The sequence below is a fragment of the Sorghum bicolor genome, chromosome 8, assembly GCF_000003195.3.
Source record: "Sorghum bicolor cultivar BTx623 chromosome 8, Sorghum_bicolor_NCBIv3, whole genome shotgun sequence".
Lineage (NCBI taxonomy): Eukaryota > Viridiplantae > Streptophyta > Magnoliopsida > Poales > Poaceae > Sorghum > Sorghum bicolor.
In genome coordinates, this window is record NC_012877.2 from 18,035,562 (window position 1) to 18,060,815 (window position 25,254).

Here is a 25,254-nt window from a genome sequence, read left to right on the forward strand (position 1 = left end):
AATTTTGCAATTTTTTTAAGTAAACAAGGCATATGTTGAGACTGGCCATAGAGATACAAGTAGTATTTATGTGTATTTAAATTAAAAAATAACTTGTGTGAAACAAGAGGCTCTCCCGTTTGGCAGTCTACAGAGCATTCCTACTACCTGTCGGTGCCTCCTATCAGGCCTTGTTTAGTCTAAAAGAATTGACAATTTTTTTAATTTCTCATCACATCGAATTTTATGGTATATGTATAGAGTACTAAATATAGATAAAAAATAACTAATTACACAGTTTACTTATAATTTATAAGATAAATCTTTTAAGTCTAGTTAGTCTATAATTAGACAATATTTATTGTTGAACAAAAATGCTGACGTTTGCAAATTCTTTAGAACTTAGGCCTTATTTAGTTCTGAAAACTTTTTGATTTTCGGAACTGTAGTACTTTCGTTTTTATTTGACAAACATTGTCTAATTATAGAGTAACTAGGCTTAAAAGATAGATCTTGCAATTTATAGGTAAACTGTGTAATTAGTTTTTATTTACGTTTATATTTAACGTGTGCCGTAAGATTCGATGTGACAGAAAATCTTAAAATATTTTTGGTTTTTAGGTAAACTAACAAGGCCTGAATTGCATTATTGCATACGAGTACCAGCATACTCCAACGTGGCTGTCGCGGCCGGCATCCAGGGGTGCATGCTTGCACGGTACAGTACAGTACGAAAGATCTTTTAAAACTTTAACCAACCCGGTTGGCCGGGCCACTCGCCACGTCCACCGTCACTTTCACTGTATCACCCTGCCCAACTGGCCCCACACCCAAGACGATCGATCTCCCAAGTGGCCTACTACTTCGTAGTCCCTAGACCCCGCAGCTGGCAAAGACCCCACCTCGCCTCCGGCGCCACTGCGCCAGGCAGCGGTGACGTCAGACGCGATCGCGCAGCGCGATTCGGGCCGGGCGGGCGACCGGCCACGCGTCCCCGCCGGTGTCCCGCGTCCAAGTCCAATCGCACCAATTATGGCTCCTCCCGCGCTCCCATTCGTCCACGTACTACACGACCGTCACCCCCTCCCGACCTGCCGTCGCTTCACGTCCCCGCTGCAGCTGCACTACTAGCGGAGTCCCCGCTGTGCTTCGCGCACACGGTCACCTGCACACACAACGCACAACAACGCATGGTTGCCTCTACTAGGCGTTGGAACTAGTAAGAGCGCTTTTCTTTTTTTTAGAATTTGTATATGAATTTTATAGGCATCCATTTATTTCATTCATAAAAAATAGTAGAAAAAAATATTTCCCACATAAATTCCAATGTGTGTGTGTGTGTGTGTCTATATATATATATATATATGACTAGCATTTGATAGTTTTTAGTAATCTTTGATATATGATTAGATGATGAACTTGCGAAGAAGGATATAGAATTTGTTTAGATCAACTAAAGCTAATTATTAGTCGAGGCTAAAAATTACCCATCTAACTATTAGCTCGTGCATACTTGGATCATAGGCTAAAAGGGTACATATATCCCTATCAATGAATCATTAGACCTTCTTTTGTTATTTTGTTGTACTTGACTAATGAACTAACAATTAGTTTAGAGCTTGGCTAAAAATTAGCCCACATGTTTGGATTGATTAGAGTTATTATTTTTTTAGCCATTAATTGTTAATCTATGGGAACTAAGCAGGTCGATACTATAGTGTCACATGCATCTTAGCATACATTTGGATCACTTGTCATGTTTAGTTCACCCAAAAACCAAAACCTTTTTAAGATTGCATGGTGGTGAGGAGTTGAAATCTAGTGACTTCTTTTGGGCCCACAGGTCGGTGAGGAGTGCCATCCGTAGATACCCAAGTGCCTGTGTGGGGCTAGTGGAATATTGGTGGCCGGGTCTTTTCCAGGGAGATAAAGCAGCGGTGGCGGGCCCACGGAGCTCCCTAGTACGAGTACGTGTTCCATCCTCCCCAGTCCCCACCATAAAGCGCTGCACACTGCGCGCGCTCCCATTTGTCCACTCCCCCATGATCTCGCCTGATTTCTCCCCTCTGTCCACCGTGCCTTCACCTCCCAAATCCCTGACCCCCCAGGGCACCGACACCTGGGCCAAGGCGCATTCTTGGTCCCACAAGTCAGCGATGGAGAACCTTTACGTACGCGTCCGCGAAGCCTAGGCTCCCTTGCACTCCACGGGTGGGACAGCAGCGAGGACACGTCGCCGCCTCGCCTCGCCTCGCCGGGGACCTGCCCTACCTATCCTGGCGAGAGTGGGGTAGGTCATGTGGGTCCCGCGTGCCAGCGAGCGGGAGGACGCGAGGGGTTTTGATTTTTCTCGCGCTTGCGTGCCAGGGCAACCATTGGCGCGGCGCGCCCAATCGGGGCGCGGCCTTTCACGTGCCTGCCGCTGCGGTGAGCCGCCACGTGGTGGCGCGCGGCCGGCCAATGATAGCTCGCCTCCGCCGCTCGACACGTACGTGGCCCGACGCGTGTCCCTCCGCCTCCCCCAGCGCGCGGTATTAAAAGCGCCGGGCCTCCTCCCGCACCCCGGTCGTCGTCGGCGTCCCGGTGGTGCTCGTATCTTATCTCTACTACCGCGGCCGTAGTGCCATCGTGCGAGCGCAGCGCGGAGAGAGTAGAAGGAAGCAAGTGTGTGTCCGTCTCATACCTACTGGGGTTGGCTGGTGTGGTGTTTGAGACGTGCGGTCGGGAGAGCGGATGGAGAGGAAGGGAGGGTGCTGCCTCGCGCCGAGGTACGGCGCCGCCGGGCCTGCGGCCGCGCAGCAGCAGGCAGGCGCGGCGTGGCAGATGGGCAGGATCATGCTCAAGTTCCGCCCGATTGCACCTAAGCCGGCGGCCATGGCGCCCGTGCCGGCACCGACGCCGGTGGTGGCTGGGCCGTCCGTTGGTGCGGCCGGGAGAGGGAAGCGAAAAGCCGTGTGCGGTGCAGGCGGCGGGAGGAGGGGGCGGAAGCCCAAGAAGGCGGCTGCGGTGGTGACTGCAGCGCCTGCGCTTGCAGCGGCGGCGGCGCAGGATGCGGGCGACTGCAAGAAGGACTGCGAGAAGGAGAAGTCGTCGTCGTCGCGGTCCTCGTCCTCGTCGGGGATGACGTCCGTGGACTCGTCGCCGCCGCCGCCGCAGCACCACCTCCCGACGCTGCTGCCGCTCATGCCCGTGACGGCGGTGGAGGATAAGGGCCCCGCTGCTGGTGCTGCGACAGAGGAGCTTCCGGCGCCTGTGCCGTCTCAGGTGGCCGCGGCAGCCACGGGGTCGGCACGGCCGTTTGCTCCGCGGGCGTTGCGCCCAGGCTCCGCGGCTTGGGCGGCTTCGTTGGTGACGGTGGAGGAGGTGACCGCGACGTGGCGCGACGGCGAGGCGCCGCCGTCCTCCGCGGCGTGCGTCGCCGACGACGCCCCGGCGTTCGTGTCGGACCAGTGGGGCCGCGTCACGTGGAGGAACGCCGCGTTCGTCCGGGCTGTACCCGCGGACGACGGCGGCGACGAGGTGGAGACGCAGACGCCCGTGGCGCTCAGCGGCGCGCTCCCGGCGTGGGGCACCTGCTCGGGATTCACGTGCCGCGTCCGCTGGCACTCGAGCCCCCGGCGCGTGGGTTCCACTTCCTCCGTGGTGGCGCCCTGCGATGTGTGGCGGCTGGACGCCGGCGGCAGCTACCTTTGGCGGCTGGACCTGCAGGCCGCTCTCACTCTCGGCGGCCGCCTGTGACTGTGAAAACCCGCCTGTGACTGTCAAGTTCTGAACCCCAGCAACGAATATGCTGTAGTACTCCTACGTGCGGATTAGTAGTGTTTTATTCTGAGATTGGAAACCATATGCGTTCTTACTGACGTACGGTATGGTTTAATCGGCGTATTGCTATCCTGGTCGGGCTTAATTAAGGATGTTTGAAGCCAGATTGGGTATTACTAATTATGGATTAGTTTAGATCCCTTGGAATGGGAGTGAGTGACTTGCCAGGACTTAAGAAGAAACCAAAGCATGTGACGAATGCTTCTGGATGTGCAGAGTTCAGTCTTCCTTCTTCAGCAGCACAGAATCTTGCTCTTCTCATTTGTTTTCCTTTTCTTCTCTTGAGGGCACCCTTAACGTAAACTATAGTTTTTATTATGAATATTTATTATAATGTTACTTAAGTGTTTTAATGATGTGGTAAGATAGTTATTTAAGAGTAAAAAAATTATAGAAATTAGATTTTAGTTAGAAACCATATCTACGCGAAAATCGAGACATGAAGGGATGTGTTGGTAACATATGAATGTAGGGATGTGTTGGTAGCATATGAATGTGATTAGGTAAAACATTGTTACGTAGAAACTATTCATGAGAACCATTATTTTTATATGTACTGTCTATAAAAATTAATAGATATAGAAACTAAGATTCTGTTTGGTTGCTTTTAGTACAAAGTTTACAGTTTGTCACATCGAATATTTAGATATATACATGAAGTATTAAATATAGACTATTTATGAAACTAAAAATACAGTTAGAGAGTAATTTGCGAGACGAATTTTTTGAGCCTAATTAGTCCATGATTGGACACTAATTGTTAAATAAGACGAAAATGCTACAGTATATGTTAAACTTTAACACCGCCGACCAAACACCTCATAATATGTTATGTCTATACAAATTAATAGATATAGAAACTATATATGTTTTTAATATTGTGACTGCTCTGATATATCTGATTTATCTTCTCAATGTTTGGACGGCCTTTGACTGATCTCAGAGGTTTATAATATCTCAATTATTTATATATTATTCATGCTGACACTATGACATTATCTATCTATACAAATCAAACAATCAACGAATATCTTCTTATTCTATGCTTAATTACTAAGGTCAGTCTCAATGCATGTTTTATGAGAGTGTCATGCACATTAAATAGGGTGCCACATAAGCAAAATTGCTGACTTGGTAGGGTCATTAAATGAAGGAGTTTCATCAGATGAGAGAAGAGTTTCATCCCCATGAAACTCATGTGCCTCGGTTACCTAGTTTATAGTCTTGGTAACTGTGCTATGAAACTATACATTGAGACTGGCCTAAGAAGATATTCGTTGATTGTTTGATTTATATTGATAGATGATGTCATAGTGTTAGCATGGATAATACTTCATGTATATGTCTAAACATTCGATGTGACGGACTGTAAACTTTACTGAGAGAGACCAAACAGGATCTTAGTTTCTATATCTATTAATTTTTATCCATGATTTAAATAGCGCACAATTTTAACGCTATCGCGGCGCTATAGCGGCTAGGAATTGGTGACGCGATGATATCGTCCATTTCCGCGCTATTGGCGCTAAAGCGCACCTTAGCGTCGCTAAACGCATTTAGCCCCTTAGCGCCGCTAAATCCACGCGATCAGTTCTTCACTGACTGGACCCAAAAACAGCAGCGACCCAACCGAATTTAGCCCATTTAGGGCCCATATACGGTGCCTTCCTATCTGCATGTTTACCCTAGAGCGCAGAACACTCTTTTCATCCTCTTCCTCTGCTTTGCGGTGGCCGGAAAAAGTAGACATTGACGGCTCGCCTGCTAGGCTACGACGGCGGTTGAGGCTACGGTTGCGGCAGAGGGACGGGACTTGGCAAGGCTTCGGCAGCGGGTTCTGCAGCGGCTAGGCTTCGACGGCGGCGGCGGCGGCTTCCCTACCGGCTAGGTGGTACGTCTTCAAGTAACTCCCGTGCGCAACAATGTCAGAATCGGATGGCACTGCACCGGCGCAAACCCTAGGCAAGTTCTTGTTTCCCTGTTCTTGTTTTACAGTAATTAGTATTACTTTAGGAATCACCGAATCATTGAGTATTTGAGTGTTATTTGTTGCTTGAAGATCATTGAGATAATGAGATGCCATGCCATGAACAGAATTAGTATTGCAGTATTGTTGATTTTTATTTAATTTGTTAATGCCATTCTGAATTAGTAATTTCTAATTTACTATTGCTGATTTTTTATTTAATTTGTTAATGCCATTCTGAATTAGTAATTTCTAATTTACTATTGATTATTTTTTGTTTAATTTGTTAATGCCATTATGAATTAGGTTTATCCAGCACTGCATCTACAGCCCACCAAATAATTGAAGTTGAAATTGTTGCTGAACCGACCCACGTATGGCAGATGGCAGCCGCTATAGCGGTGCTATAGCGCAGCTATAGAGTCCGCTAAAGCCTTTTTAGCGTTTTGAAGAGGCCCGCGCGAAATAAAATAGTCCGCGATAAAAAAACGTTGATTTAAATACAAAAAGTATATATGTTTTCATAGTCTAGAATAAAATGACAGCCATTTCATGGTTCCAGTTGCAATTTGGAGCCAACTCCAATCCTAACTGCTTCCTTCTCAGAAGCTACAAGAAAAACATAGATATGAAATGTTCTAGTTAGTCATCTTCATATATATAAAAACCATAGAGCTGCCTACAATAAATAATTAGAATAACATCAAATTCAATTTTCATTCATGTAAACACAAGTCAAAAAGCTAAAATTTTTAGATTTAGCTACTATAGTACTTTTATTTATATTTGACAATTATTGCCAACCATGGACAACTAGGCTCAAAAGATTCGTCTTGCAGGTTACAAATAATTTATGTAATTAGTTATTTTTATCTATATTTAATGCTCTAATGCATGTGTTCAAAGATTCGAGGTGATAGAGAATATTTTTTTGCGACGAAAAAAGAATTATATTAGATAGCAGCTGGGTACGTGAATACGGTACAAGTGCTCTGGATTACACAAATATTTAGAAAAAAACATCTAAATTATACCCAAGCCGTGGATAGCTTCAGATCTTAAAACCAAACATGTACGATATTTTGCAGTATGAATGACTGCACAGGTAAACACTCGGCAAAAGACCTAAGAACAAATGCCCAACAAACGATGGCCAACATTTATGTAGGTGGAGTTGAGAAATTTCTTCTTTCTAGTAACTTTCGGAAGAGTGAGAAAGATTAATCTGAAATTTATTTTCCCTAGTCATTCATCGTGGCCAGATCTAACCACGATAAAACAGAGAAAAGACCAAAAACATTATTCCATGACAGCGACACCATCTCCATCTTGATGTCGCTATCCAGAAATAAAGGTCCCTATGTCGTCAAATCGGTGAGGATGCCGATGTCGTAGTTATTTTCAGCATCTTTAACAGAGCCGACATGGAAAAAACGGATCTACCCTACCATCTCACTATCTCTGTAGAAGAGGAGGAAAAAATAAATCTCCAAAATAAAAAAATAACATACAGAGCTCGATCTAGTAGAAAAACATATTAAAAACGATGAATCTCCACTCTCTTCGGCCTCCGATGATGGAGGCTAATTATAACTGAAGGAGGGTGTCGGGGTATAATCCCCTATACCTTTATGGGTCGATATGGGCCGCACCATCAGAGGTGGCTCGGCCCACAAGATGAAGACGTACGACGCACGATGCTGGTCGGCGTGTACCGCAAGGCTACAAGATATTGTACTAAATAGAATATTTTGCTTGTAACTCTGTCCCTTCACAGTATATAAGGAGAGGCAGGGGTCCCCTAGAGGACAGGTCAACACGACTCAACTCCATACATTTCAATCCACAACAATACAATCAGACGCAGGACGTAGGTATTACGCCCACACGACGGCCGAACCTGGATAAAAACCTTGTCTGTGTCTTGCGTCACCATCAAGTTCATAGCTTGTGCGTCTGCTGATAAACTACTATCATGGATATACCCCAAGGTAGACTGCCGACTAGCTTTCGTCGACAGTGGCGCGCCAGGTAGGGGGTGTGCGCACAACTTCCTAGACGAACAAGATGGTCATCATTCCCGACTTCGCGGCCATGGCGGGCGGCTTCACGTTTACCGTCAGCTTCAATAGCTTCACCGCCACGACCATGGAGGAGGCATAGATCCGATCTGTACCAATCACTTCTTCATCGACATCGGCCGCGACTCCAACCACGCTGGCTACGACTCCGACTACTCTAGCAACATCTCCGACCACGCCGACAACGCGTCACCCGCTTCCCTGCTACAAAGGGAGGCAGAACGACGACACCGATCTGCTCGGGCTATCGACCAAATTGTTTGGCCTACTTGCTCTGACCACCAGTCGTAATAATAATCGCCGCGAAGAACGGTGCTACGACAACCGCGACCACCGTCATGACAAGTCGAAAAGCTCGTGGGCTATACAATTTTGTCACCTCCGACTAGGTTTTCGTCCAAAGATAAGTACACTTCTAATATTTTATTAATTTTTGGCATAATATTTTTTATTATCCTTTAAAATAACTTTTTGCTTAGTCGACTAGTTTTTTTCTCCTACACGAGTTTTCCAAAGCCGGCACTGTCTCCGACTCCTCCCTACACGTGCATGAGATCCGTTCTCTGCGTTTCGGGTGGTCGGCAGTAGCTCTCTAGTGAGGCTGGCAATCCTACGCGTGACTAGGTTCCGCACCTCATGCTGATTGTTGGCTATGGTACAAGCTCTAGGATGAATTAACTACTCTTGCTAATTTTATAACAAAAAATCTAAAACTTATCTCAGTGTTGTTTTTTATCTAAGTTTATTTATACATCATGTACTACCTATTCTCTATATTTATTTTTCAGGAGTTTGGCCCAGTCAACAAGCTACGCTCAAGGACTCGTCGACTATTCACTATGCTGTGCTCGGGGACTGCTCCGACCACCGAGCACGTTTACGTTCCCAACCATGCTCGGGGACTTGTCGACTAGTCTCTACGCTATGCTCAAAGACTGTGCCGACCACCGAGCATGTTTACGTTCCCAACCACGCTCAGGGACTCATCGACTATTCTCTACGCTGTGCTCGGGGACTGCTCCGACCACCGAGCACGTTTACGTTTCCAACCACGCGGGGACTTGTCTACCAGTCTCTACGCCATGCTTGGGGACTGTGCCGACCACCGAGCAGGTTTACGTTCCCAACCATACTCGGGGACTGGTCGATCAGTCTCTATGCCGTGCTCGGGGACTGTGCTGACTACCGATCGTGCTCGGAGACTCATCAATCACTCCCTGCACTGTGCTCGGGACTTGCTTCGATCACTCTCCGACCGCAGCTTAGGAACTGCTTTTCTCAGTTACATATGAATTGGACTGGATAATTTTAATTTTTTTAGACCTTGCTACAAGGCTCATACTTCGCCTTCCAGCAAGCTCGGGGACTACATCGGTACGATGCATCTAGCGATGCATGTTAGTATCATAAATTTTAAGATGATTTTTTTAGACCCTGGCACCACGTGCCTACGTCACCTACTACCAGGCTCGGGGACTAAGTGGGCACACTTAACCTTATGGTAAATATGCTTATTTTTTTAGGTCTATACTTTTCATAAAAGTAAAGTGGGCACACTTAACCAGGAGAGAAATCTTTTTTGATTAAGAGTACCATGCATTCTTCGAACAACCTGCTTCTTCGATGTCGATGTTGATCAACTGTCTTTTAAGTTGGTTAAAATACCGTTGTAACTGTTTGGACGACTTTCCTGCTTATTGAAGACGTCAAGCCTCACTAGTCGAAGAAGCTCAAGACGGTGTGTTACATCACAATACATGGTGCTCGGGGACTACCTGTGGGGGAATAAACCCCTATACCCTCATGGGCCGATATGGGCCGCACCATTAGAGGTGGCTCGGCCCACAAGATGAAGACGTACGACGCACGATGCTGGTCGGCGTGCACCGCAAGGCTACAAGATATTGTACCAAATAGAATACTTTGCTTGTAACTTTGTCCCTTCACAGTATATAAGGAGGGGCAGGGGTCCTCTAGAGGATAGGTCAACACGACTCAACTCAACACAATTCAATCCACAACAATACAATCAGACACAGGATGTAGGTATTACGCCCACACGGCGGCCGAACCTGGATAAAAACCTTGTCTGTGTCTTGCGTCACCATCAAGGTCGTAGCTTGCGTACCTGTCTGCCGATAAACTACTACCGTGGGTATACCCAAGGTAGACTGCCGACTAGCTTTCGTCGACAGAGGGAGACCAAAAAGGTGGGAGCGGTGGTGGTGGTACCGGCGGCGGCAACGCACCCTAGCGACTTTGAGAACCGACGACCCTTGGCGGCTGATAATGTGACGATCATGTGCTTTCTCGGAACCATATTCTCCCTTAAACAAGCCGACGACTTCCAAAGGAGAAGTAGGGTCCACGTCACCCTGATTTTTTCCAGTCGTCGGATCTTTGATCGTGGGTCACGATTGTTTGGAGCGGATTCGAACGGAAGCGGCTTCTACTGCTTCTTGTTGTCTTTTATCGCCTTTTTCTTTGCTTCTAGCGGTGTCAAGCGGCTTCTGCTCCGGAGCCAACTGAAAGCCCTAGTTTGGTTTTGGATAATTGATGAAACCCTAGTACTAACCTCTATACTAAGTGTGTGTAGACTTAATGAGGTTGGTACATGCCAAGTGATGGAGCAAGTGATGATCATGGTGTCGATGGTGATGACCACAAGATGATCAAGTGCTCAACATGGAAAAAAAGAAAGAGAAAAACAAAACCCTATGGAGATCAAGGCAAAGGTATTGCTTAGGGTTTTGGTTTTGGTGATCAAGACACCATAGAGGGTGTGATCACATTTAGGATAGATAGCCGTACTATAAAGAGGGGAATTCTTTGGCTAAGCGGTTATCAAGTGCCACTAGGTGTCATTGTTCATGTGCATGCATTTAGAACCTAGTGAGCTAACTTAACTCCTTCGAAGAAAATGTTTGTGAAAATGCTAACACACGTGCACATGTTGGTTTTCACATTGTGGTGTTGGCACACTTTGAGAAGGAGATGGAGTTTGAAGGGTAGAGAGAGGATGGGTTCCTCTCTCCCTCCCACCGAGCTTGCGAGGCGGGATTCGGCGCTTTTGAGAAAATGAAATGCATATTTTCTATTGCGCCGATGGGAAATTTTTTGGAGAAGTCGCGGGAGTGTTCCTCGCAGAGAAACACTCACCGGATGCTGGCCTTTGAGGCACCGGACACTATGGCTGAGCGTCCGGTGTGCTGTGGTGCTGAGGTTAAGCACCGAACGGTGAACACCGGACGCTGGGGAGCTCCAGTTCATGCGTCCGGTGCTATCTGACTTCGGTCGGAGTGTTTGACTGGAAGCACCGGACGCTCAGGGAGCGTCCGGTGGTTAGCGTCCGGTGTGCGGCCGTTTTGCGACCCTCTCTGCGTATGGGTCCAGTGAGCACCGGACGCTACCGGTGCTTAGCGTCCGGTGACCCGCAAGTTTGCGGAACTCTCTGCGTATGAGTCCGGTGTGCACCGGACGCGCACCGGACGCGTCCAGTGCTAACTTGCTCAGCGTCCGGTGCACTGCAGGTGACCGTTAGATTCTGACACAAGAGTTTCAAAAGGCGACACGTGGCTGACGTTGGAGCACCGGACGCTGAGTCTGAGCGTCCGGTGTCCCTTTAAGAGCGTCCGGTGACCCCGCAGTTTGCCCAGTGAAAAGAGCCAACGGCTCTATTTGTTTAAGGGGTCTATAAATAGTTGTTGGCCGGCTTAGGGCTGACTCTCTTGGCATTCTTGACTACTAGACATCCTTGTGAGCCTAAGCAAACACCTGCCAGTCATCTTCTTCATAGATTATACATCTTTGTGAGATTGGGAGTGATTCCAAGTGCATTTGCTTGAGTGATTGCATCTAGTGGCACTTGAGGATCGATTTGGCTGCAGTTTTCTTGTTACTCTTGGTGGTTGCCGCCACTTAGACGGCTTGGAGCAGCGGAGGAGCATTGGCACGAGTTGGTGATTGTTTGTGGCCATCTCCCGGTGATTGTGAGGGGTCTTGTACCTTCCCCGATGGAGAGCCAAAAGGTAACTCTAGTATCAATTCAATCAATCCAAATGATGACAATGGTGTTGATAGTATCACGTTTGGTGACAATGGCAAAGGCAAGGTCAAAGGGCTTGGTAAAATTGCTATATCCAATGACTTGAGCATTTCCAATGTGCTACTAGTAGAGAGCTTGAACTTCAACTTGCTATCCGTAGCTCAACTTTGTGATCTTGGTTTCAAGTGCATATTTGGAGTTGATGATGTAGAGATCATAAGTGTAGATGGCTCTAACTTGATATTCAAAGGCTTTAGATATGAGAATCTATACTTGGTTGATTTCAATGCTAGTGAAGCTCAATTATCAACATGCTTACTCACCAAATCTAGCATGGGTAACTCTAGTAAAGTGCTCGTGTCATTGAGTTACCTCACTTGTGGGTAGGTTCTTATGGTGTCCTAGTGAGGACGAGGTTCGTGCTACACCTCTTAGCCACCGAACCACCAAGTGTTGGTCGACACAACGGGGACGTAGCGTGCCGGCAAGCACGTGAACCTCGGGAGAAAATCGTGTGTCTCCATTGTGATTGTACTTTGGATTTCTCCCGGTGATTGGACTTCATATTATTGATTGGTTCATCCCCTCTACACGGCGGTATAAATATCAAACCATCTCTTTTCACATTCCCGCAAACTAGAGTAGCTTACTTACTTGTATAGAAACTTTAGGTAGCTTTCTAGTGTAAGTAGTGACATAGCTCTTGTGTGCCTAGTGATTATATCAACTAGAATTGTTGGATAGGTGGCTTTCAAACACCCCATTAGAGCTAGAGCAAAAAGCTTCGCTTTGCGATTTACTAACCACTTGCTCTAGTGAGTTTTGTAGAATTTTTAAATAGGCTATTCACCCCCTCTAGCCATAGGACCTTTCACGAACCAACCAAATATATACGTGGGCTTCTGATTCTTCCACCAGAAAAAAAACTCAGCCCTCTCTGTGCCGACCCGACGGTCTCTCCTCTCCCGAGCTCGATCCTCATCTCGCCGCCGCCGTCCTCCTCGCTCCATCCCCAGCACTAGCACCGCCATGGAATAGCGCAACTTGGCGCTGGCGGTGGCCTCCGTGAGCCTTCCTCTATTGCCGCCTCCTCTCACCGGTCTGTGTGGCCTCAATGAAACCCTAGCATCACGACGCAACTCTAGCGGCACAATCGTCTGGCCTCTTCCTCGTCGGCGGCAACGGCGACGGTGATGCTCAACGGCTGGATCTACCGGTATCTCACTCTCTTCTTCTCCCACTTCGTCTCGTGGCTCCTCCCCAAGATCCTCTCTCGATGGCTGGCGTGTGGGCTGCACTAGATTGCGGCTCTCCTCCGGTCCTCTTCCTCTCAAATCCTGGCGGCCAGCAGACGGATGTGGCTCGTTGCTGCGGTGGCCGAACTGCAGGCGGTTCCTGGCTGGCTGCTGCCCCTGGTCAGTGCGTCCCGTGTCAGGCAGATGGCAGCAGCCGCGGGCGGTGCCTCTGTCCCCTGCTGTCTGCAGTCCGCTGATCTGTTGGCCTGCCCCTGCTGTGGAAATTTGCTTGGGATTTTTTTTGGCGTGAATCAATGCATCTGAATTGTGTGTACTGATGAAGACATGGCTACGTATCTCAATTGTGTGTGCCGATGGATGGGGAAGGAAATGAAGCCATGCGTAGAGGATATGAAGCTGAAGCCGGGGAGTGGGTCTAGAGATGTGTGGATGGAGAACGACATGATGCCATGTCATTTTTCAATCTTGCCTTTCTTTGTCAACTTTACTTTTGTGCATGCTTTTTATTTGTTTACATGCTCCACCAGCTTCGCCCTTGCGATAGATCGACACAAGTATTTTTTTTCGTTTCCCTGTTATTTCTGTGCTACAAAAGTAGCCAACATCCAAACCTAATATTCAGCTCGGTAAATGCTTTATTTTGTTACGGCAGCAAAAAAAATTTCTAGTAGAAGAATAGTGAAGGTAGAAGGCAGAGGCTCTTGTCTATAAGTTTTCCTCAGGGTTCTAATTCATTAATCCATCTCATTACAGTTGTGCTGCTAGCTGAAATATATGGTGTCAACTTATAGATTTATTCTCTTTGCTCTTTATTTCCTTAGTTTGCAATAGTATATTTGTTGGGTTGTATTGTAGCTATTAGTTAGTATCCCATTCCTTTAATACATTCCTAGCGACGGTATTTTTGCCATGTTAAAGTGCCTCTGTGTTGCCCTGCACTCACCGGGTCATATTTTCTGCTGCTTCAGAAGCCTGCGTCGGCTGCGGTTTCTCCATCTGCTTGCTTCCTGCTCAGGTTACCACCTCTTCTCCCATCTTTTACTTTCCATTGTTACATTTCCTGTGTTTTAGTGGGGAACTGTGGTACCATATTTTTTCTACGTTTCTTTTGTAGACATAATGCCATAATGATGCTTCCTTTAAATATTGATGCCTGATAGTTTAGTTCTATTGAGTGCAGTCATAGTGCAATACACTTTTGGGTTCTTAATTTATTTCCCTCAAATTATTAGCTGACTTTGTACAATGGATCATGTTGCATGAATAAAATGGCTGGATCATCATCCTATCAATTGTCATGTTCTTCAAGTTCAGTTCGAGGATATTTTATTTTGCTGCAGGGCTGCCCAAAATGTTGGTGCGTAATGTTTACTTTATCACCTACTTTGCTCTGGTATAATTCTAAGGAAGTGAGGGTTTATAAGAGCATGTTTTGAATTGCAGGGTCGACAGGTGCGATATAATCAAAGGCATTTATGTCACGTATAACAGGCAAGTGACCTTTTCCATTTTATACTTTGCGTTTATATGAATTGAGCAATCTGTTGGTACGAATGCACTTCCATTCTCACTTTCGTAGCTAAAATAGTGCAGCATACCTTATGATTTCAAGCACTTCCATCTCACTTCCGTATTCTGATAGAGATCACACACAATACCAATTAAAAGAGCTCCATGAATTACCATTTTATATGTTTTCTTGTTGAACTTTATTTTATTCCTTTCTATGCATAAAAAACATAAAACACTTCTGATAAGGTCGTTTGTAATTAATTTTGCCACTTACCTCAATATGTTTAGTTTATAATGTTGTGTAGAGACCTTTATTTGAACTTTCCCATTTTACAAACTAAGGCCTTAATTTTTTTTTAAAAAAACATAGGTGCATAATGAGAATAAGTTAGAATAATTGGAGATGCTTTCTGCTTATACTGGGTGACCTATACTATCAGTTGAGTTCATTTACCCAATTGATAATTTTGTTGTGCAGGCTCATGGGTATTTTTCATGTTCCCAACTAATGCTACTTATTTTCCTCATTGTATAGGTTGCTAGCTAGCCGAAGAACACATTTCATCTTACCTAGACACAGTTGATATATTGTGGTGCAACAGATCCTCCTTCTTATCCTACGAACTCTTCACTCTATTAATGAGTTTGCCATTTGGCCAAGAAAAATTCTTAAATGCTCCAAAACGGCTCTAACTTTTATGTAAGATGTTTTTTACTATAAATGTCAGTAGTAATATCAGAGGTCCTTAGGTTATAGATTACGAGAGTTCAGGCCAATTTAGTAAGGACTGTGCAAGATATTTGAAAGATATTTGGCAGAGTTCAACCTTGCATATGACATCTAACTTATATTCCATTGATTTTTCCAACATTATTTACCTCTGCCTTGTTGAATGTTAGGTATGACCTTACAGAAGTGGTTTTATGACTCAAAAACCTTCCATCTCATTCTGTGGTGAGTATCTTTTGATTTAATCTACACCAAACTTAGTCTTTTCCTACCACTACAAAGTTCTTTGTATAGGCTTGAATCTCAACATTGCGTAGTATGAACGTTTGGTCTCCTTTGTCTCATAAGTCATAATACATGAATGTGCAGCCTCTCGCCTCTGGTTTCTTCCAGTTTGCCAGTATTTATGTTCTAACATATATATACGTGTAAAGCTCTTGTAGCCTACCAATATTTATATTTTCTTTTCTATACAACTAGGTTCCAAGAGTGAAATTGTTGAATGAGTTTCAGATAAGGGCACCAAATATGGCAAATGATAAAAAAATTGTTGAAGTGGCCTTGATGTTTGATTTCATAGGGGACAAGTAAGGTGATACCTATCCCTCAGAATGAATTTATTTCAAAATATAAACTGCCATGTGAATGTAGTCTGACGAATAAGAGATTTACATGTAGCCATCGTTCTTACATATTATAAATTTGACTTGATTCTTGATCAACAATAATGGGTAAAGAAGTTAACATGTAGCCATCGTGTGCTTACAAATTATGAATTTGACTTGATTCTTGATCAGCAACAATGGGTAAAGAATGATTTTGTTTTTGTTGACGAGACACATGCTAAAGGGAAAAATATGCAAGGTGAGCAAGTCGTTTAATGTGAGCATTTTATTGATTCCTCTCTTTGGTTCTATATGATCTTTTGCACACGTGAATATTGTAGATATTATTAATTAGCCTCCACCATGCATTAGAATGGATCTATATTATTGAAATATATTTGTAAATATGGAGCCCTTCAAATGCTGATCAGGGAGTAGGCACTTCGGGCTGGTTTTGCTATGAAACTTGATCATGAAGTTATGCTAATGGTTTGCTCTCTTACTACCTGGTTAGTATCTGACACAAATTCCCCCTTTTCTTACCTCAGTATCTGACACAAATTCCCCCTTTTCTTACCTTAAAGCTTTGCATATACACATCCTCTGTAAATTTTTGGTACCCAGTTCTTGCTAAACTTAGGCACATCTCTTTTCACAGGAAAAAACAAAATCTCACATGCAGTTAGAGCACGCTGTCATCGCTAAGTTCCCAAACAATGATAGACATGCCATCTTCCCAGAGACTATTTTAGAGGTAACAACGAAATTTGACAGGTTGTGTTTACCTAAGACAACCATGATACCTCAAGTATGCATTCATTATATAAGCAAAGACAAAGATTTCCATAAACCAATGTTCATGTTTTATTGAATTCAATGAAAAGTATTGTTGTGGCTAGCATTTAACTAAATGTTTACAGTTGTACCATGTCAGAGATAATTTCCAGTTATTATGTTATTATGAATATTTTCTGGCATGGTTATTACTTAATATTATTTCTTCCAATAACTTAAAATGATGACTGCTAGATTATTAATGCAAGTTTACTGTTTCTCTCCACCTTGTGCCTTCATGGATCAATCAGTTCGCTGTTCTACAGATGCCAACCTCTTCGGAGCCTTCAGCAACATATGCAGTGTGTCAAACGAACTGCGGTCGTTCGTAAACAGATGCAACGTTCCTTTTGTCACCAACCCATCAAAAGCCATGCAGTCCTAACAAATGTAACATAGAACTATCAGCATATAATATAATATCTATCTAATTCAGCACATACAACATATCTCCATCCATTAACATCAGCTCTTTCCATACCTACTAACAACATATGCCATATACTAATTAGTGACAGCAAGATTCCAAAATTAGAGGTTTATGCAATCTATACATCCTATTCACCACATTTCTTCCATGTTCAATATTTTTGCTATAACTACATATGCGCGTGATGGCGCGCGCCCTTCACTAGTAGCCTTTAATAGGATCACTCTCGAAAAAAACCAGTGACGTTCGTGTGAGGACGAACCAATTTTTTTTCCATGAATTCTATCCAGTTCCAAATATAGTAATTGTAACATCATTACAGACTAGAACAAAGAAAAATGAGGTGTGCCACAAATAATTTTACTGTTCGATGATATTAAGAGAGGGCCACTCTTAAATACCTGCCAGAAGGTGAAGGCATGTCAGAATATTGTAATAATAACTGTAAATACGAAAGAAAAGAGACTAAGTGCACTTCCAATGCAGAAACTATCATAATTTCTATAAATATTAATTGATGTGGCACCTAAGCATTTTGCTGACGTGACAAGGTAGTTATTGAAGAGAGAAAATAAAAATCATAGAAACTTGGTCTAAGTTAGAAACCATGTCTACACGAGATCCAAGACATAAAGTGATATGATTGTTTGAGAATGGAGAGAGAATGAATGTAATTGGATAAAAAATTATTCTATAGAAACTATCCATTGGAACCATAGTTTCTATATATATATATATATTTAGTGTCTATAAAAATTAATAGGTATAGAAACTACATGTAGTTTTTAGCATTGGGAGTGCCCTAACCGTTCACTTGTTTTATAAGCCGTACTTTTTCTGAGTAACCAATATTTTTCTCTCACGACAAATCAACGAACAGTATTTTTAGTTATAACTTTTCATACTAGCAAAAAGCAAATCATCAAATGTTTCATTGTCAAGAATTCTTGTTTGAGATAGAAAAATGTAAGTCTAATTCAAACAAGCAGTGAACAAAACACAACAAAAGGTCATGAAAACATATGTATCTAATGTACCACACCACAAATTCACAACGTATACAGGTTGAAGTTTTTTTTGACAAGTAACCACATTTATTGATTAACAGCAAGAAGCTATCAGAACTATTATAGAGTTTATTGTTACAGATTGTAGTGTCACAAGAACTGGACACTCTTGTACACGCTGAGGGTTAGTATAAACCCCTGAGAAAGTACTATGATTGGCATGGAAAACAGTAAGCGCCTGTCTAGCCAACATATCTGCCATTTGATTTTAGGATCTTCTAATCTTGCGAATAGAAGAGCTTGTGCCTGCTAAGAGAGAACTTATCATTTGAGTGTAAGGTTTTATTCTCCAGTCAGGGGATTGGAGAGGTCGTCTTCATTTAAGAAATGGACCAACTCCTGATTGTCAGACAATAAAGTTACATTCTGGACTTCCAAACTTTGTAGCAAGACTATTGCTAGCATCATAGCTGCTGATTCTGCCATTATAATGGATGTGGAATCTTACATAGCTGCCTTGATGAAAATGCTTAATTGGGGGGGGGGGGGGAGACCTGTGTATTGATGATGAAAACTCCAATCCCAGCTTCTCTAGGAAGCGAGGAAGCTTGGTCTGGTTGAGTTGAGGCGTCTGTATAGCATCTTGTTCCTTGTATCAATGTAGGAAACAGTTTGAGCCAGCTGTCCATCATAGTTGTTGAGCAGCTGTTGCCATGAATTGATGTGTCATTAGTTCTTGCATATAGAATATTTATACCTTGGTTGTTGTTTGTGGCATTAGGAACAACATTGGTTTTGGTGCTCTTCATGGGCCAGTCGGCTGTAGAAGTGTTGGAGCACCACCTGCAGGAAGAAGAACCGTATCTGACTGATATAGTTCGTGCTTTTTTAGTGCATCAAGGTGTGTGTTCATATGGGCATTTGCTGCTTGTTGGATCTGGAGAGATGTCCATGTTCTCCTCTGAAACCTATTATCATTACGGGCCTTCCAAATGTACTAGAGAAGGAAGAAATTTTTACATAAGATTTCATGTGTTATATTGTGGGTAAAAAGAAGAGGTAGGGACATTTGAACACCATCTTCTTTTGTAGGAATGTTATTAGTAATGTGTGGAGGGTTAGCTGTAGACCAGATTTTAGTGTTGTAGATTGCATTTAAAAACATATGTTGGTCAGTTTCAATATCCCCACATTAATCAAAGTGGTTGTCTATGTGGACAGAATACCTACCAGCTCTTTCACCAGTAGCCAGTGCTCTTCTAATAAGTCTCCAAGCAAAGGTTTTAAGAATTGGTAGGATGGACTTACTCTTCCAAACCTTGTGTAGGATGTTGCTTGCATCATCAGTTAAGCTTCAGGCTCCTTGTTGACACTTCTTAACGCAATTACTACACCACTTAAGCTAGGTTATCATCCCCAACATGATGTAGAAGTGCTGGTATTAAATCTATATGCTTTTCTAGGAAATAAATAATAAATAAAAGATCCACAAGCACAGAGATAATACCGATGTAGCATTTTAACCGGGAGTAATCTAGGTATCGTTATTTATATTTTTACCACTGGGAAGGGACTTGCAATGGATAATGAGCAATGAGCACCGCATGTAATCATGGAGATCTTAACCATGTCTTTATCTATCTCTCATGCAGGGTAAGAGGTTGAAGCTCATTGGCTGAGAGCCCCGGGCGCCCGCCCTGCCCTATGGGCAGGCACCCTTAGGTCTCTGCCAGGTGGGCCCTCCTTTGTAGGGTTGCCTTCTTGCGTCTTCTAGAGTATTCCTAAGTTACCGATAGGGTCTTTTGTCTATGTAATTCCGACATGTGGACCTCTTTTTGTTCTTATTCTGATAACCACCTATGAAATAGACAATCACCAAAACTCGTAGAATTCTGTTAATGTAAACCCCTATAGCTAGATGATATTCTGATTTTAGTCCTTTCTCATGCTATGTTGATGGTTAAAAAGAGGACTTGTCTACTAATAACAAACTCTCCAAAGCTTACCTTTTGCTCGTCCCTAAGCAAAGATAGATTAAGTGATAGATTAGGAGTTGGTACAATGCTTTCACTCCTCACAAGTACACATGCGTTCAAACAAGGACTCTCCTTTGGATTAGAGTGAACCATTCTGACTCAAGACTCACCCATATTAGCTTTTACCATGGGGCTTATAGCTGTCACTTAGGTCTTGAGTAGTTGAAAGACAAAATGGTTAAGTCAAGCGCTATGTTTCTTGCTCTTTGATCAACTATTATTCCGGAGTTTTTGCAAGGTTTTTAAATAAAACTCAGAGATTCCTTGTATGACCATTTCAAGTCTCTCATATGTGGTATTTTTGGATCCTCTCCAAGGCAAGTGTAAGGTATACCTTCTCTCTTCTCTCAGAATATGTGGTATTTGTATAACTAAGGCATAGTTGCCTTCTCTCTCTGACCCTACTTCTAATAGGCTTATGTGGAGCTTATAGGTGGGGGAGATAATTCAAACTTACTTGCATGTACTGCATAGTTAAATCGTGGATCTAGAGAAACTAGTTATACAATCAAGTCATATGTGCATGTGAGTGCAGTGGATGAAATGAGTACTAAGAATGATGGTGAAAATGAGGGCTGGTGATTGATGGTGAAAATCTAATTTTACAATTTCTCCTTGGGGATAACATACTTCCTTAATCTGAAGATAAGGACTTGGATACTTTTTATTTCTTTTTGGACTTTTGTCCTCTTTCTTTTCTTTTCTCTTTTTTTAATAGCCAATTATTTTAATGCACTAATAGTAGTAGGGAGTATCAACTGAAATAACTTGAGCTTTATTTGATAAGTAGAAAAAGACATAATGGCAATGAATATTTTTGGGTGTCCTATCCTAGTGTAGGAGTAGAACATTTTCTGAGTGGATGTGGGATGGAGGAATGCGTATTCCCAGGGTAGGAGCAACATAGGTAGTGAGTATATGTGAGTGGTACTTCTAGGAACAGAAGTAGCACAAGGAGAATATGTAGTGGTTGCATACTTGTGAGGACAGAAGTAGCTAAGATCAATGAATAGCGAGCACATATTATTGACTTTAACTGCATGACTAGTTCCTTAGGGTCAACACATCTTAACTACCCTCAATGCTTATAGGATGAAATATAAGTGGGAGGCTTTTCTAATCTACTAAGCATGAGTATTTGACTGTGGTAGGAATTTTGAACTCTCGTCATAAAGGAACTCATCATGTAGCAATTTTAAAATTTTAAAATTAAATTCTCCAAAACTCTAGCATATCTAGGAACAAGATTGACAGTAGCTCAAAACCTTCCCATATCATATCTGTCAACTACCTTGTCAACTACCTAGATTTAGATCATCAAGCATTCACTACCCGCAAGTTTTAGGCTTAGAGAAAATCTTAAGTCTAAATAGTTGTATCCAAAACTCGGGAGAGTACAAGGTTGAAAACAAGGTACTTGCAAGGAACTACGGCAGAGCAACTATTCATTATCTCCATATAAGAGTGTGTTCTAGAGGTTCATTTTAGCAACAGATTCATTAAGAGCTCTCCTTAGCTAGCAAAACTAATTATGAAAGATAAAGAGATTTTTATTGGGTTTCTAAGGTTATTCATCTTTTTAGTTTTATCCACTAGTAATAAATAGAAAAGTGAGGAATAGTTAGCTCGATATACAGGGGTTGATCTCCCCCAAGCTGGATGTTGACATGGTCTACTGAGGTTGCTCATGGATAGTGAAGGCATACTAATCGTGAGGAATAGTTAGCTCGATATACAGGGGTTGCTCTCCCCCAAGCTGGATGTTGACATGGTCTACTGAGGTTGCTCATGGATAGTAAAGGCATACTGATCCTCCTAGAGTGTCGTGGGTACTTGTTGTTAAAAATAGTACTTGCCTGATATGGACAACACTCTGATAGGGGACAAGACGTCCTCCTGCCTGTTAGCTCTTCTTGATCCTTTAAAGCTTGTGAAACTCAAATAGACAACAAAGCTTGTGGAATTGATTAAGCGTTACTGCGTTAGTGACAAATCTCTAAGCTTTGGGAGTCTAGAACTTTCTTATACCCATTTATCTTTTAGCAGGATCAATATATTTTTATATTTATTGTATGCAGACAGAAAAATAAATATGCTGAATTTTATTTTTAAGCCACCACATTAGATAAATGTGTGAGTTGTTGCATCATACATTAAATACATGGGGCTTAGAATTTTTTAGATGCAATGCAAAACATATATTTTTTGATTTTCTTTTTCTAATGTAGATATAGTAAAGTAAAGATATAACTACTAATACAGTTAAGAAAAGTAAATATGCTAAAAGAAAATGCAGATAAATACCAAATCACCTCTCGGCGCGGCGTTCGGTGATTTTAAGTCCTTCGAACAGAACCTTCTTGTCCGCTCAATGATTGAGGAGCGCATCAGACGGCGCCACAGGTGCTATGTCCTATGCAGGAATTGATTTTGAATTTAGCTGTGGTTTCCATAACTGTCTTGTAGGTGATGGTGACTTGGAGAGAGAGTGCCTAGAATCACTACTGTTCTTCTGCTGGTACCTCCTCTTCGACGGTGTTTTCCTCGTCGGGGTATCGATCTTTGAATCTTGAAACCTCTCCTTCATAGTCGGCTCATCCATCTACAACAATCTTCTTCATGTAGTGATGGGTACGCTGCCTTCTTCTTGTGCTCCAAATCAATTATATGATTACTATTGAAATGACAGCGTACCTGTCGAGGGTATCAATAAGGGGTACCCTCACCGGTGCACGTAACGAAACTATCCGTACGCAGGACGAGGCCCTCGTCTCGACGCTCTGGCCGTACATATACGCAGCCATCGACGACCGCAGCCTCGAAGACGGAAATAAGGTCGAGCGAATCGATCAAGGGTCGAGTGCTAGCTGCCGTCGAATACGGAAACAGGCTCGAGCGAGTCGGGAAGCGTCGAGCGCAAGGACACTGTCCGCCGCCTGACGCGCGCACGAGAGCCAGGGCATTTAATGCCCCTGCCGTTTTCCCACCTAACACACTGGTCACGGGAAGCGTGATAGGAAACAGGCACCCGTCCCATCGTTCTTTTTGCAGCCTTCCCCACCGAACGACCCAGGGCGTGTCAGGACGCCACAAACAAGGATGAAACGTCTAATCGGGACCCCCTCGAGACATCCAAGGTCAGCGCTCCAGATATCAGCACATTACACGGTGTCCGACCCTCGACCGAACAGGGTTCCTTCCTAGGGACGAGTTGGGCGTCGACTGACAACACCATAACTACCCCGCCGGATCTGCCGCCATACGGTACAAGCGTGCGACCTCAGAACCAGCGCGAGGCGGCGTGCAGGGCAGAACGCAGGAGCACGCGTAATCATCACCAGGCTATCAAGATGGGACGGCTCGAGGCCATGCCGTACGGAAGCCTCGAGTAGGTCAGCGCTCCATGCTGCTATCGACCCCTACTCTAACATCTACGCATGTACCCTAAGTCTCTCCTTGGAGCTATAAAAGGAGGGATTCAGGAATAGAACAGACAGGAACACTACGCCCATACGCAGTAGAACTCCCATACTTCATACCACGCTTGTATTCACCCCTGTACAAGCACTTAGGTGCGAGATAATACAAACTCTCCTCCCCCGATGGACGTAGGGCCTTCTCTTGCCCGAACCAGGATAAACCTCCGTGTCATCTTGCATCACCATCTGGGAAAGGGAGCACGCATACAAATTTACTCGTTGGTGTAACCCCCCGTGGGGAAAACACCGACAGTTGGCGCGCCAGGTAGGGGTCCTGCGTGTTTTTTCATCGGTTTCCCACTCCTTTCCAGATGGCAGCTCTTGCTTCGCCGATTCCGCGCTCCACGGTGATTTGGTTTGGGAGTCTCGAGTTCATGTCTACGGGCTCCGGCTACGACATGATCTTGCTCTCAGTCAAAGGACCGGGAGGAGCCCGTGTTGCGCCAGCATGGTTGAGGGCCCCGAGACGCCCTCGCCACCACGCCTCCCCGCCCAAGAAGAGGCGCGGACAACACCACCGTTGCCCCTCTGCCTCATCACGACCGGCAACTCGTGCGAGGCAGGAGGCGGACCGCAAGCCGGCAACACCATGTGCCGGAACTGCGGACACGATGGCTCAGCACCGCGCGACGACGGGAGGGGACGCGTCTCGCGCACCCTCTCCCACCGCTGTTGAGCTACTTCCACACGGGTTGGTCACTCCAAGAAGGGCACTGCCATTCAGATTGGACAACGCCGCGGCGTCGCTCGCCAGAACAATATGCCCAAATGCTTAGACGTACGTAGAGAGACCAATGGTCCTCCCACGAGACTCTGAGACACTGCGGCCGACGTCCGAACTGCCGGATCTCTCCCAGGTGCGAGGCCTCCGCCGCCTAGGCCCTGGGCGATACACGATCACCTCACTCAGGCAACGGCTGCTGGAGGAAGGACGTAGATGCTTCTACGCTGCCGAGCTAGACTCCAACTCCGAGACTGATAGCTACGACCCTACGAGGGAATGCTACCACGTCGACGGGGCAGTAGAAACTACCGACGAGACGCGGGATGCTGCAGCGGGCGGTCGAGCCCCGCTGCAGCACGAGAAGACCCCAGGACGCCTGGGAACGATGGACAGGTCGACCCCCCACCGCAGGAAGACAAAGCTGCGCAGCTTGCACAGCTACGAGAGCTCAAGATGAAGCTTGACGAAGACCGTGAGCGCCTCGTCCTGCTTGAGCAAATCCTCGAGCAAGACCTGCCGTACCCGCCGGGCGGAAGTGTCCGAAGACGTGCTCGAGAGGTACATCGACAAATCATCGGCGACGCGGAGCCAGAGCAGCCTGTCAGCCGTTTCCCTCGAGCGGGCCAAAACGTAGTGGCGGCGACGATGCTACTGCGCAACATGCCAGAGCCATCGAACTCCCAGGCTCGGCGCATTCGAGATGAGGTACAGACCCTGCTCCAGGTGGCGACAGTTCAACAAGCCGAAA

General features: G+C 44.7%; 1 protein-coding gene and 2 long non-coding RNA genes across 11 annotated transcripts; all 3 read left to right on the forward strand.

Moving 5' to 3' along the window:
* Nucleotides 2,525-4,125, forward strand: LOC8086147 (tropomyosin-1, isoforms 33/34). Its single transcript, XM_002442026.2, has one exon. The coding sequence runs from the start codon at nt 2,713-2,715 to the stop codon at nt 3,715-3,717; it is 1,005 nt and encodes a 334-aa protein (XP_002442071.1). The 5' UTR covers nt 2,525-2,712; the 3' UTR covers nt 3,718-4,125.
* LOC110429631 lies at nt 12,830-14,981 on the forward strand. Its single transcript, XR_002446730.1, has 4 exons — nt 12,830-13,109; nt 14,118-14,164; nt 14,464-14,506; nt 14,593-14,981. It is a non-coding gene; the product is annotated as an uncharacterized LOC110429631 (long non-coding RNA).
* LOC110429630 lies at nt 14,991-20,172 on the forward strand. Of its 9 annotated transcripts, none has more exons than XR_002446725.1 (8): nt 14,991-15,100; nt 15,197-15,361; nt 15,562-15,616; nt 15,872-16,505; nt 16,655-16,750; nt 19,049-19,168; nt 19,489-19,560; nt 19,920-20,172. It is a non-coding gene; the product is annotated as an uncharacterized LOC110429630 (long non-coding RNA). The 9 variants fall into 9 exon arrangements; XR_002446726.1 differs by lacking the exons at nt 19,049-19,168; nt 19,489-19,560; nt 19,920-20,172 and adding an exon at nt 17,082-17,812 and having other exon boundaries at nt 14,996-15,100; nt 15,872-15,983; nt 16,189-16,255; nt 16,428-16,505; XR_002446727.1 differs by lacking the exons at nt 19,049-19,168; nt 19,489-19,560; nt 19,920-20,172 and adding an exon at nt 17,082-17,812 and having other exon boundaries at nt 14,996-15,100; nt 15,872-15,978; nt 16,189-16,255; nt 16,428-16,505.